Source organism: Nannobrachium achirus (genome assembly GCF_963921795.1).
Source record: "Nannobrachium achirus genome assembly, chromosome: 13".
NCBI lineage: Eukaryota > Metazoa > Chordata > Actinopteri > Myctophiformes > Myctophidae > Nannobrachium > Nannobrachium achirus.
Window position 1 is genome coordinate 6,500,500 of NC_137833.1, and position 13,061 is coordinate 6,513,560.

The 13,061-nt window shown below is 43.1% G+C and overlaps 1 protein-coding gene across 1 annotated transcript in view; it reads left to right on the plus strand.

The window, feature by feature from the left end:
• The window catches only part of wdr27 (WD repeat domain 27), a gene marked incomplete at both ends in the record, with an annotated part of 197,280 nt that overhangs the window by 63,388 nt on the left and 120,831 nt on the right, over positions 1-13,061 (plus strand). Inside the window, 2 exons of the mRNA XM_080740095.1 lie at positions 4,771-4,893; positions 8,365-8,492. Of these exons, the coding sequence (XP_080596221.1) occupies positions 4,771-4,893; positions 8,365-8,492 (251 nt within the window). The remainder of the gene's footprint in view (positions 1-4,770; positions 4,894-8,364; positions 8,493-13,061) is intronic.

Here is a 13,061-nt window from a genome sequence, read left to right on the forward strand (position 1 = left end):
ACGATCTTGGAGGCGGCGCGGTGGCGCAGTGGTTAGCGCCTCACAGCTAGAAGGTCCTGGGTTTGATTCCCGCCGGGGGACGCTGTGGGTGCTGGGGGCGTGTTTCTCCCTCCGCGTCATCAGCGCCCACACCCTAGGTGGGGTCGGCGATAGGGCCTTTCTGTGTGGAGTTTGCATGTTCTCCCCGTGTCTCCTAGGGTTGATACCCTCACAAAAAACATGCAGTAATCCTGGTCTCAATAATGCCTTCCCCTGGCCAGCCGGGGCGCCTGATGGAGGGGAAAGGAACTGGTTGGAATAACGTGTTCCTTCCACGCGCTACGTCCATCCCGGGGAAAATCCCCCGTCAGGTGAAAAGAAACAACTTGGACTACTCATGCATTGAAGGAAGCATGAGGTCAGTCCGTTGTCTCCCCAGGCGCGGCAGAGGGAGAGCAGAGCCCAGGATTACATAGACAATTGGCACTGGGTGAAAAATGGGTTAAAAAAAAAAGAAAAAGAAAAAAAGAAATAGACGATCTTACAAGCTCACCAACGAGTCGCAAACGCGATGCATTGTGGGCTTTTAGATCGTCTATAGTGTCTACGGAACTGTAGGGTTCAAGTCCGCCTGGCATCCCTATTTTTGGCTGTGTCATTAAGAATTAACAGCAAGGTTCCCCAATAGGCGGCCTGCGGGCCATTTGCGGCCCGCGGGGGGGGCAACTGTCTGGCCCACACCAACCCCAGTAATAATGGTGGTATAAGAGCAGCAACAACACTAGTATATTGTCGTTGTCGGCTGGAAATCTCTTGTCTCCAAATGTGTACGTTCTTTCGCAAATCATACAAGGCCGTCGCACAAAAGTAGTGAAAACAGCAGATCTACAAGCACACAACGCCTTGCGCCGCGAGGCGTTGTGTGCTTGTTGATCGGCTGTTTTCACTAGTTTAAATAATTTTAAAAATTATAAATTCAAAACGACTACGACAACGACGATATCTGAACTGTCGCTGGAGTAGCAGGAACGCCACCGACGCCCCCTGCAATGTCGTGGCCCTCGGCTTGGTACCCTAGACATAATTCAATGTTGTGGCCCTCGGCTTGGTACCCTAGACATGATTCGGCCCTTGGGGAAAACTAATTGGGGAACCCTGTTGTACAGTAAGTAGGTCGATAGCTGGAAAGGTGAATCTCCGCCTTTCTACAGTAAGTAATCTCCGTCTATAGCACACACGTGCCTACTTTTGAGGCACAAAATGTGTTAAGAGTTAAGACATTTCACAATGGGGGGGCTGCAGCCATAAAATATGGCTATTATTTGGGGGTCCTTGGTATGGAAAGGTTTGTGAACCTGACCTACACTAAGGCAGCTAGTTCCTAGCCTGACTGCAAGCGTCAGACTCTTCACTACGTTTCACTTCGGGAGAGAGTCTGATCCTGCGGACGGAGATTCTACTTCAGCGGGGGCTGGCAAAAGCCTATTGACGTCACACACACACACACACACACACACACACACACACACACACACACACACACACACACACACACACACACACACACACACACACACACACACACACAGTACACACACACACACACACACACACACACACACACACACACGCTTAGAGCCCCCGACGGCGATGTGGCGTGACATTGCAAAAATACGTTATTTCTCATAACATATTATATGATTGCATGTTTACGTTAGTGCAAAATGGTATTAAAACGTAATGAAACGGCACTATTGTATAATTTATTAAAAGAATTCGAGTCGAGTCTGACTCCGCCATGACAGTTTTCACGGACCAATCAGAGTCCACTAAAAACTCACATGGGCAGAAGAGCACCAATCAGAGTCCACTAGGGACTCTCGTGGGCAGAACAGCTCCGAAGGGAGGGGGCTGGGGGGGGGGGGCTGGGACCGGACCAGCCTACCACGTGCCTCAAGTCTACAGCCCTGATTGGCCCATTCAATTCGCCCGCTCCTCGGGCGAGCTTGAAATAAAATAAAATATCTCCGGTGTCAGTCCACACTACACACCACCCACCAGCAGGGGGTGGTGATGTGCGGACTGATTTATCAGGCTAGCTAGTTCCCCTCTCAGACACTCATACTGCCTCTGGAGGAGCAACTCTGTTGTGTTGATTTACAAAGCCGCGACTGCCGCGCATGCAGCATCCAGCCTTGTATGTCACAGACACACACATGTGCATGTGTGTCTGTGGTGTACAGCAGGGGTTCAAAGTGGGTGACCGGGCACCCTGGGGTGCCGTGACGGCAGTCCAGGGGTGCCGCGAGATCATTTGATAATATTTGGAATTTATTTGAAAAAAATATTATTTATTATAATTTTAAACTTGAAGTACAAAGTTATTTTCAGTCAGTTCTAACCAAAATGGCTGTTATCTCAACGTTTTCCTCGCAACATAATCACTAAAATATCGTCACTGTCAGGCAGAAACCTCGTATATCCAAGTTTCAAATGTGTACGTCTTTTGCCCTGCTTCATACAAGACTGTCGCACAAAACTAGTGAAAACAGCCGATCTACAAGCACACAACGCCTCGCAATGCGAGGCGTTGTGTCCTTGTAAATCTGCTGTTTTCACTAGTTTAGTACGTTTTATAGATGATAAATTCAAAACGAACGGTTTTGGACATACAAGGTTTCCACCCGACAACGATGATATGCTCTAAATATAAGGTGCTGGGAGTGAAAATTATAATGTAGGGGTGCCTCGGATTAAAACAATATTCATGGGGTGCCCTGAGACAAAAAGGTTTGGGAACCCCTGGTGCACAGTACCTCCACAAGAGGGCAGCAGATCTAACAGGACAGCAGTGGAATGTGACTGGGAGGTCACAGTGAACCTCTCTCTCTCTCTCTGCTCCTCAGTCTACTTGGCTGTATGAACAATACCAGGACTGAACACTGCATTCAACGTGCGTGCGTGCGTGCGTGCGTGCGTGCATGCGTGCGTGCGTGCGTGCGTGCGTGCATACACACAGAAACCCCAGGACAATGATCCACTCGTCCTAGACAGGGGGAGAGTTCCGCCGATTTAAAATGAGCCCAATTACGGAACTAAAACTTCCTATGATTGGCCGCTAGTTGCGCTGTTTTCCCCCTGGCCGGTTGCAAAAAGAATTGCTCTCCATTGGATCCCATTCATTTTCCCCTTTTGTTTTCTAACCTTAATTAACATTTTCCTGAATACTTTATGGTTCCTATCGCTAGTTAAAAATTGCCTTTCAATCACGATGATATGCGTTTTGTGAAAATAAGGTCCCATTTGTGTTAAAATTGATGATAAAGTTGCGGGGGGGGGGGGGGGGGGGCGTGGCCAACTAAACTGATACCAGCCGGCTGTGTTCTTCTTCGTGTGCTGTATTTCGGGAGGCTCCGACCACATTCTCCCATGTATCCCTGCGGTTGCACGTGACCGTTGGCAGCCAATAGCATCCTCTGGTTGCATTTCAATCTATGATGGCAACACCCATGCCAAGGACCCATATTGTGTCATTTGCGCTGCATAGAAACCAATGGCTTCGCTTTGTCCATATCTTTTATACAGTCTATGGTCCTAGACCACCGTGGTCTGAAGACTCGTCTCTTCAGACTCCACCTAAGCCCATAGCACTTACCGTAGCACTTGCCTACCCTCAATGACCATACAGGTCATTTTGATAGTATTGTTTGGTTTTGAAGTTTTTTTACTTGGTCTATCTACGTTTTTTCTTAAAGGTGATACACCATGCATTTAAAAAGTATTTATGTCATATTGTTTATGTCCCAAAAACGTTTTTCAAAAGTTTTGAGGCTAAATTACCACTCCTGAATAGAGAGCCTTTCTCATTTTTGAATGGCTCTCAGAGCATTTCAGCTGCAGTACCACCTTTGGCCTGAACTGCGCCACCCCCCCCCCCCCCCCCCAAAATCTTTTTGAAAAAAACTTTTTTTTTGAAAAAAATTTTTTTTTTGTTTTTTTTTTTGTTTTTTTTTGTGATGACGTCACAATCGGCAGATGACGTCACAATCGGCAGCAAATCTGGACAGCCTGTTTTGAGAACCCGTGGGATACTTTTAACCTTCGCCTTCTCAAAACCAGAGAAAGACACAACGGTTAGAAATGGGACTTTGTGAGGATAGAAGGTGCTAGTGGGACCCCAAAAAAAGGTTTTAAAATAGGAAAAGTGAAATTTCATGGTGTATCACCTTTAAATTACTATTTCTATGTATTCATGTTGATGTATCGATGTATTTACCTTTCTTATTGTAAGTCGCTCTGGATTAACTCTTTTAACGCTTTGAACTTTAACGCTCGTCCCAATTCTGACGGCGGCTCAAAGCCAATACGAACGCTCGTTCTATTACCTTGTTTGATGACTGTAAGCTGATGAGGTGTTGCGCGTGTGTGTACATCTCCCGTAATGCTGCTTTCAAATCTCCACCACACGTAAACATGTCCAATTCACCTCCTGGCTGTTCTCTGTGGACATGATCTAGATTATGCATTTCTATGCTCCGAACGACGGAAAGAGGGGAGGGCCATTTCACATCCATTCTTTGCATAAGGCTGCCCTCTGCCGCCAGCTTGGCTAAAGTGCACATAATAACAGATCCAATGAAAAAAAAAAAAGTTTGGAAATAATCAATAGATCATTTTATAACATCGCAAAGCTGCTTTTTGCTGGCACCAGCCCCAATAAACAAATAATAAATCTGGCAGTAAAACTGTTAAGAGCGTCTGCTAAATGCCTGAATTGTGAATTGTTTGCAGGCCATGGTAGGGCGGTGAGCAGTGTGTGTTGGAGCCACAGCAGACAGTGGTGGCTCAGTGCATCAGAGACCAGACGCTTACACATCCGAACCCTGGGACCACGCAGAACCTGCCATTTCCATGGTAAATGTCTATGCATGGGAGAATATGTTTGCTCTTTATGTTTGATAATAATATTACAATTTAACTTTTTTCTTTTTGAAGCGGTGAAAACCGCTTCCAATGAGTGGCTTTGTGTGTCACGCGCCCATATATGGTCATCTCAGTCCAGAATGAACAGGCTTTTCAAAAACAAAATGTATGTCACCTCATGTCCATATATGGTCACTCCAGTCCAGAATGAACAGGTTTTTTCTGTCCTGTAGTCGTCCAGAATATCAGTCCAGATGAATAGGCTTTTTCAAAAAGCAAAATGTGTGTCCCATGTCCATATATGGCCATTTCAGTTCAGAATGAACAGGTTTTATCTGTCCTGTCCCGTCCGTACCGTCCGTCTGTCCGTCCGTCGCGTACGTACGTACGTACGTACGTATGTGTGTAGTGTCCGTCCCGGTCTGATGATTTGATAATTTGAGGATTGGTCAAGCTTCACATGACAATTCGGCCCTCCAGATAAAATCATTAATTCATTCAGAATATAAAGAATGTATAGATCACAGAGTTCATAACTCTAGAACACATAGAATAAAAGTTCACCGCTTCACTTCGAACCGAGGTTTGATTTTTTTCTTTACAATTCATTAATCAATACAATTTCATTAATGTCATTTTGAATGTGTCTTTCATTTATTTGGTGTAAGGCTCAAGAGGTCAAGTAACTGGCTCACCATGTCTCTCTGCGTAGTGTACTAGGGCAGGGGTCGGCAACCCAAAATGTTGAAAGAGCCATATTGGACCAAAAAACCCCAAAACAAATCTGTCTGGAGCCGCAAAAAATTATAAAAGCCTTATATATCGTCGTTGTCGGGGGGAAGAAACCTTGTATGTCCAAAACTTCGTTTTACATTTATCATTTAAAAAATGAACTAAACTAGTGAAAACAGCCGATCTACAAGCACACAACGCCTCGCACCGCGAGGCGTTGTGTGCTTGTAGATCTGCTGTTTTCACTACTTTTGTGCGTCAGTCTTGTATGATGAAGCAGGGCTTTACTTTGCAAAAAAAAAAAAAACATACAAATGTGAAACTTGACGATAAAAAAATCGTTAAAAAATCGTTTCCATTTTCATACATTTTTGAAAAAGCTCCAGGGAGCCACTAGGGCGGCGCCAAAGAGCCGCATGCGGCTCTAGAGCCGCGGGTTGCTGACCCCTGTACTAGGGCATTCACGAATAGTGATTTTTAGTATTCGAATTATTCAACCTCAAAGTATTCGAATAGTCGAATATTCTACAGGACTGGTCAAACTGTCAAATATTAAGTAAGCAAGAGGCGAACTTTGTGAAAATAACGCGAGGCGTTGTGAGCATGTAGATCTGCTATTTTCACAATATTTATCTGTGGAACCGAGTCACATTAAGTGTAATACCTACAATTCCAAGTGCTTGTCAGGGTGGGGGTCCCCAGTTCAAACATGTTTATTTTGGGGGTCACGGCCTAAAAAGGTTTGAGAACCCCTGGTATAGAGCATTAACAAATTCATCCACCAGGGGCACTGACAACTCATTCTTATGACTTCCTATCTAGCCAAGCTTTATAAACTATATTTTTATTAACTTTCCCACTGCCAGATTATTTATTTATTTATTGGGTCTGGTGCCATCAAAAAGCGGCTTACCTTTGCGACGTTATAGTAGATAGACAGACAGACATTTATTTATTTATTTTTATTTTTTTGGGTTGTGCAATAGTGCACTTTGGTCTGCCAGGCAGCAGAGGGCGGCGTCATGCGAGAATGAATGTGAATTTGCCTGTTATGTGTTGAAGAAGAAGAAGACCAGTCACTGGCCCCAGAGCCTTACAGCCAGAGGAAATCAACAAGGAAGTGAATTGTTCTCCGTTGATCTAACGCATAATGGATTTTTTACACCATCACCGCGGAAAATGTGTTTACAGTAGACGGCCGCGCGACCCCTCATCAGCTTACAGTCATCAGACGAACGAACCGAACGAGCGCCGTATTGGCGGAGAGGTCTTGCGCAATCGGGCGAACGTGAACGTTCAAAGCGGTGGGAGAGTTAAAGAGAAAACAATAAAAAAAAAAAAAAAAAAAAGCGAATATTCGACTTCGGTGAACAACATCGAATAGTGACTTTGATATTCGAATATTCAAATAGTTGGTGAATGCCCTAGTATGTACTGTACCAACCTGAACATGTATTTTTGGTTTGCCTAAGGAGCTAATGTGCTACGTTGTGAGCTTGTAGATCATGGGCTCTAATGTAAAATGGCATGGGGCTCTCATGCAAGTGTGGTTCGTTCTAGTGTCTATAACTCATGTAAATAATCATATCACAGCAAAATAATGTCTTCAACAAGTAGGTCGGGAGTGGCTTATTGTCGGTATCAGCCGGTAACACGCGGGAGTCTGTCCCCGTTACAATGCGCTAGACGCCTGGGAGAAGGACTGCTGAGGTGGAGCGCCACACCTACCATCAGCTCCCAGTACTTGCCGCTAGGGTTTTTCGATTAATCGATTTTTAATCGAAATCCGGGTTTTTTCCTTTGGACGATTAAAAAAAAAAAGAAATCGTAAAATTGATTTTCACTTTAATTAGGGTAATTCTTACTCATTGGAGCCTTGCACGGGGCAAAAAGTACACAGCCCGGTCCTCCTAAAGCAGGACGACAAGGTCTGACACCAAATTAATACCTACTTTATCTCTGATGTGTCATTTATTTGATGTGCAGCGCAAGTCAAACTGGGCAGAGCTCACCACAGCACTGCATGCGCTCACTCGCGCTGGTACAGGCAGCAAACAGAACAAAAAGCTGCTGAGCTGGTACACTTAGGTCTACTTGTTGTTGTAGTTTGAAAGAAGCTTATTAATTCTGTGTTACCCATCCACTGTAGTCTACTCCTACTGTCCCTGTCACTGTGTTAATTTTGTGTCGGGAAGCGAAGTGCTTCGCCTCCGTGCATGAGCAGTGCAGGGGCGGCCTTAGCTATTTTTTCACCCGTTTCACCAGCCTCCAAGAGCTGGCTTGTTTTGGCTGTTTTGTCACTCACTATTGATAATGAAACACTAAGGACGCTAAGTTAACTTCTGTATGTGATTGTTGCGCAACTAAAGTTATTATTATTATTATTACCCTTATTGTTTTATTACATTTTGCTATTTGGCTATATAAAAATAAAACAATAATAAAAAAAAAAATCCTTGCATTTTTTAAATGAAAACAAAATAGTTGAAACAATGTATTATTCTTTTAACAAAAAAATCGAAATCGGAATCGAAAATTGACTTTTCTGAGAAATAAATCGAGATTTTATTTTTAGGCCACATCGAACAACCCTACTTGCCGCACGACTTGCCAAGCCGTGCTACTCATACGCTGAGTTGGCGGTGCCCGGAATCGAACCCATGACCTTGCGGTACAAAGGCGAGAGCTCTACCGACTGAGCTCACGTTCACTTTTCCCCTTCCTAATCAGAACAGCGCCATATGGAACAGGGAAGAGGCCTAATTAACAAGGCTGACAAGATGCTGTGTTTCTTGGCTCGCCAAAAGGGCGAGGTGCGAGGCTCTCAGCGACCTCCACACGCCCAGATCACTGAGCATGTGCAGACACTCGCTCACCTCTCCGTTGGAACCTCACACTTTCCCAGAAAGCATTAGTGGGACAGCTAGATGTATGGCTTACTCTCCCTTCGCCAAGTCAAAGCTATAGGTCCCCTCCTGTCACGCAAACATACAAAAAAACACATTATGAATGATCCACTTAAGCCCTTTTTTTGGTTATAAACTGTAGCTAAAATGGCAGAACTCACAACGCACTGCGATGTGACATGTTGTGAGCTCATGGCATCTACAATTACTATTGTAGACTATTATCAGTTATGTCGTTCGCTTTACGTTTCAGATTTTTATTTTTTTTGGGGGGGGGAGATTTCTGAAAATAAATAATTTAAAAAAAATTGTAGGAAAAAAACTGGACATTTACTTGCGTCGTGGACCCATAAAAATGTGTCCTGATGGCCTCAAAAGTCTAGTATCTCCCCCGGCAGTGGTTAAGATACTTTCACCTGAGTCCCTACAGTTGAGAAACACTGCTTCGGCCAAGCAGATGACGCTGACCTCTGGACCTCTGGTGCTTCCCTCGTCTCACTTCAGACTGGGACCAGTAGGCCGTTAGAAGCTTGGCTCGGGTCGCAGCTTTTTGGGGGGGTTATTCTTTTTCTTTTTTGCCTTGTGAAACACCTTGGCAAACAAACAGAAGTCATTGTAGGGAGGAGAAGGCAGCTCTGTCTGTCGGAGAGCCAAGCCAAGCGTACACATGCAGGCACGTGCACACATAGACATCAAAGGGGGCTTGAGCCCCTGCCCTTCTAACTGTCTGTAAAAAAGTGCCCTCTCCAGACCATGAATGCAGCTTTTACTGTAGTGAAAGAAATGCAAATGCCCTCTTTCTCTGCCATACCTGAAGGCAGCATTCAAGAGAATTGCCTTATTGTCCAAATGCTCCTGAACTTGAATGCAGCATCTTATGTTGAAAGAATTGCCCTCTGTGGCTGTGTAGAAATCCATGCCCTACGCAACATCTCCAGTATTGACTTGATAATGCTTGTAGTTCAATGTGGCATCAAGCACCGAAAATAGCCGACCTCCAAGCTCACAACGCGTCGCAGCGCGACGCGTTGTGAGCTTGGAGGTCTGCTGTTTTCGATGTTTTCACCAAAAGAAGTGTCAGCCCCTGCCTCTCTAACATTCTCTGCACGTCCCTGTACACATGGCTTTGCTCATTCCTAAGACCAGGGATGATCGTCTCTAGACGAAGGAAAGCGTTTGGTTTTGAGCAAACAGTAGGGCTGCTTCATTTCCTTTCCGTGTGTCAGCTAAAAAAAGTATCACAGCAGTTGAAGCGTGGTTCTGCCATAAATCTGCGTTGGGTAAAGAGCCTGATGAATCACGCAGTAATGGCCCCTCAGGTGGTTTGTGTTTTGGCCCTGAGAGGCCCTCGCGTGTCCCCTGGGAGTTGAAGAGAACCATATTACCACTCCACACACGCACACACACACACACACACACACACACACACACACACACCCGTGCACGCAGTGGTGGAAAGAATTCTTTACTTAAGTAAAAGTATCAATACTGCATTGTAGAAATACTCTGTTACAAGTAGAAGTTCAGAATTCCAACTTTTACTTGAGTAAAAGTACAAAACTAGTGATATCAAAATGTACTTAATTCGTACTTGATTTGTGATTATAATCAAAATGTACAAAGTAACTAGTAACTAATGTTATGCCGGGCATTGGTGCACGTAAGGCCCGCCCCCACTCGACCATAATTGGAGGAAGGCCCCGCTCTATCCTGATTGGAGGAAAACCTGTCACCCAACATTTCTTTTTTGGAGCAACTCAAACTGCTTTATTCTCCTCACAGGAGATAAGACTGAAGTCCAAATATGGACCAAACACTCTATAGTAACTAGTACTATCATGACATAACACTCTATAGTAACTAGTACTATCAGAACATAACCCTCTATATTAACTAGTACTGTCAGAACATAACATTCTATAGTAACTAGTACTATCAGAACATAACATTCTATAGTAAATAGCACTATCAGAACATAACACTCTATAGTAACTAGTACTATCAGAACATAACACTCTATAGTAACTAGTACTATCAGAACATAACCCTCTATAGTAACTAACTAGTACTATCAGAACATAACACTCTATAGTAACTAGTACATAACACTCTATAGTAACTAGTACTATCAGAACATAACATTCTATAGTAACTAGTGCTATCAGAACATAACACTCTATAGTAAATATTACTATCAGAACATAACACTCTATAGTAACTAGTACTATCAGAACATAACACTCTATAGTAACTAACTAGTACTATCAGAACATAACACTCTATTCATGGGTTGCATTTGTAGTCCTAAATCGTCCATATTGAGGACCAACACAGGTGTTCAATTTGTCTGATTGGCATAGAACCAATGTTCTACGTTATTAAAACACCTGTGTTGGTCCTCAAAATGGCTGGTGTAGGACTACAAATGCAACCCATGTATAGTAACTAGTAATATCAGAACATAACACTCTATAGTAACTAGTACTATCAGAACACCAGTAAGACTCCCTAATCGGGAGATAAGCGACCGTCAGGTCGCAGCGTGATCTTAGGGCAAAATGTGTAGGAGCAGTGTACAAAAATGTGTTTGAAAAAATCAGCCTGATGGTGGCGCTATATGGGACAGATCCATGTAACTAACTAGTACTATCAGAACATAACACTCTATAGTAACTAACTAGTACTATCGGAACATAACACTCTATAATAAGTAGTACTATCAGAACCTAACACTCTATAGTAACTAGAACTATCAGAACATAACACTCTATAGTAACTAGTACTATCGGAACATAACACTCTATAGTAAGTAGTACTATCAGAACCTAACACTCTAGTAACTAGTACCGTATTTTCCGGACTATAAGGCGCACCGGACTATAAGGCACACTGTCAATGAATGGTCTATTTTCGAACTGTTTTCATATATAAGGCGCACCGGACTATAAGGCGCACATAATAGACGCTACCGTTGCGTTATGCATCCAACAGATGGAGCTGTGCTAAAAGGAATGTCAATGTCAATGAATGATCAATATATAAGGCGCACTGGTCTATAAGGCGCACTGTAGTTTTTTGAGAAAATTAAAGGCTTTTAAGTGCGCCTTATAGTCCGGAAAATACGGGTACTATCAGAACATAACACTCTATAGTAACTAGTATTATCAGAACACAGACCCATTTTTTTATTTGAATTTGAATTAAATGAAATCACTTACCCTACCTTTGACCAGTCCCGCAAAGTTTTGCCAGTGAGCCAAGTTTGGGACATGCAGTACGTACCTACATACACACACGGCCAGATGTAGGAGCGGTTTGCACCGGTCAAAAATACAAAATAGCCAATCGACGCATTGCATTTGTAGATTGGCTAGTATTTTGTATCCTAAGTGGTTCATGTTCAGCTTTAGAGTAATTTGAGTCTTATTTTCAGGCAAAACGGATTAACAATGAAAGAATTACAGCATTATTCTTGGTCGTGCCCCCATAACTCTGCAACCCATAAACACAACCTAAGTGTTCATATCTGTATGTCGGCTCCAACTTTAGCCATTTATTTTATAATACATCTCTATTAGAGTTCAGCTCTGATTTCACTGGGCACTGACTCACTGGAGAGACTGTGGTTAGCAAGCAAGGCAGTGGCGTCAGTTCAGCAAAAGCTAGGGTATGGCAAAGATGGGAGTCCTCATGGAAAAGAGGCATTACATTTTTCGATATCTGAAAAAAAAACGATCTGATCAGATCTGAAAAAAAAACCAAGTTTTTATAGTTTTTTACACAGGTTTCTACGGTTTCTTGGGCTGGATATGGCAGCCTGGAATGGTTTTTCAAGTGCAGCTAAACTTAGCATGTTAGTAAACGTGCCACAATTAACAATAATGCATTGCACCTGCGGAAACTGGGAATATACAATCTTGTCAAGATGGGGAGAATAAAAGTGTGGAGAATATAATTATAATACCTTGTTAAAGTGACCATTATGTTAAATTTTGCATTTGTAGTTATTTTACTGTAATTTAACAACATAATAACCAGCGCAGATAGACAAAGAGACATTCATGGATTTATATTTAAAAGTAACTTTTATTTTCCCCCCTGGACCCAGGGTATGGCAGCTGCATACCCCTGCCATACCCAATTGACGCCCCTGAAGCAAGGCTCTCAGCCTGAAATCATTCTCACGTGACAGAGAGGGTAAATACTACAGTAGCATATACAGTAAATACATTTTATAGTCGCTCCCTCAGAGTTTAATAAGAAATCATTAATAATACAAGTTTATTTATGTTAAACGCATGAACCCCTGCCATCCTTATTCTGGAGGGAACATTCTGCGAAAATATGCGATCTACAAGCTCATAAACTCAAACTCATGGTGGAAAAAGTACTCAAATGTTGTACATTACTTAAGTAAAAGTATCAATTCTGCAATGTAGAAGTATATAAGTATTGGCATCAAAAGTACAAAATGTTTGAAAATAGCCGATCTACAAGCTCACACCGCGTCGCAGTTTAAAT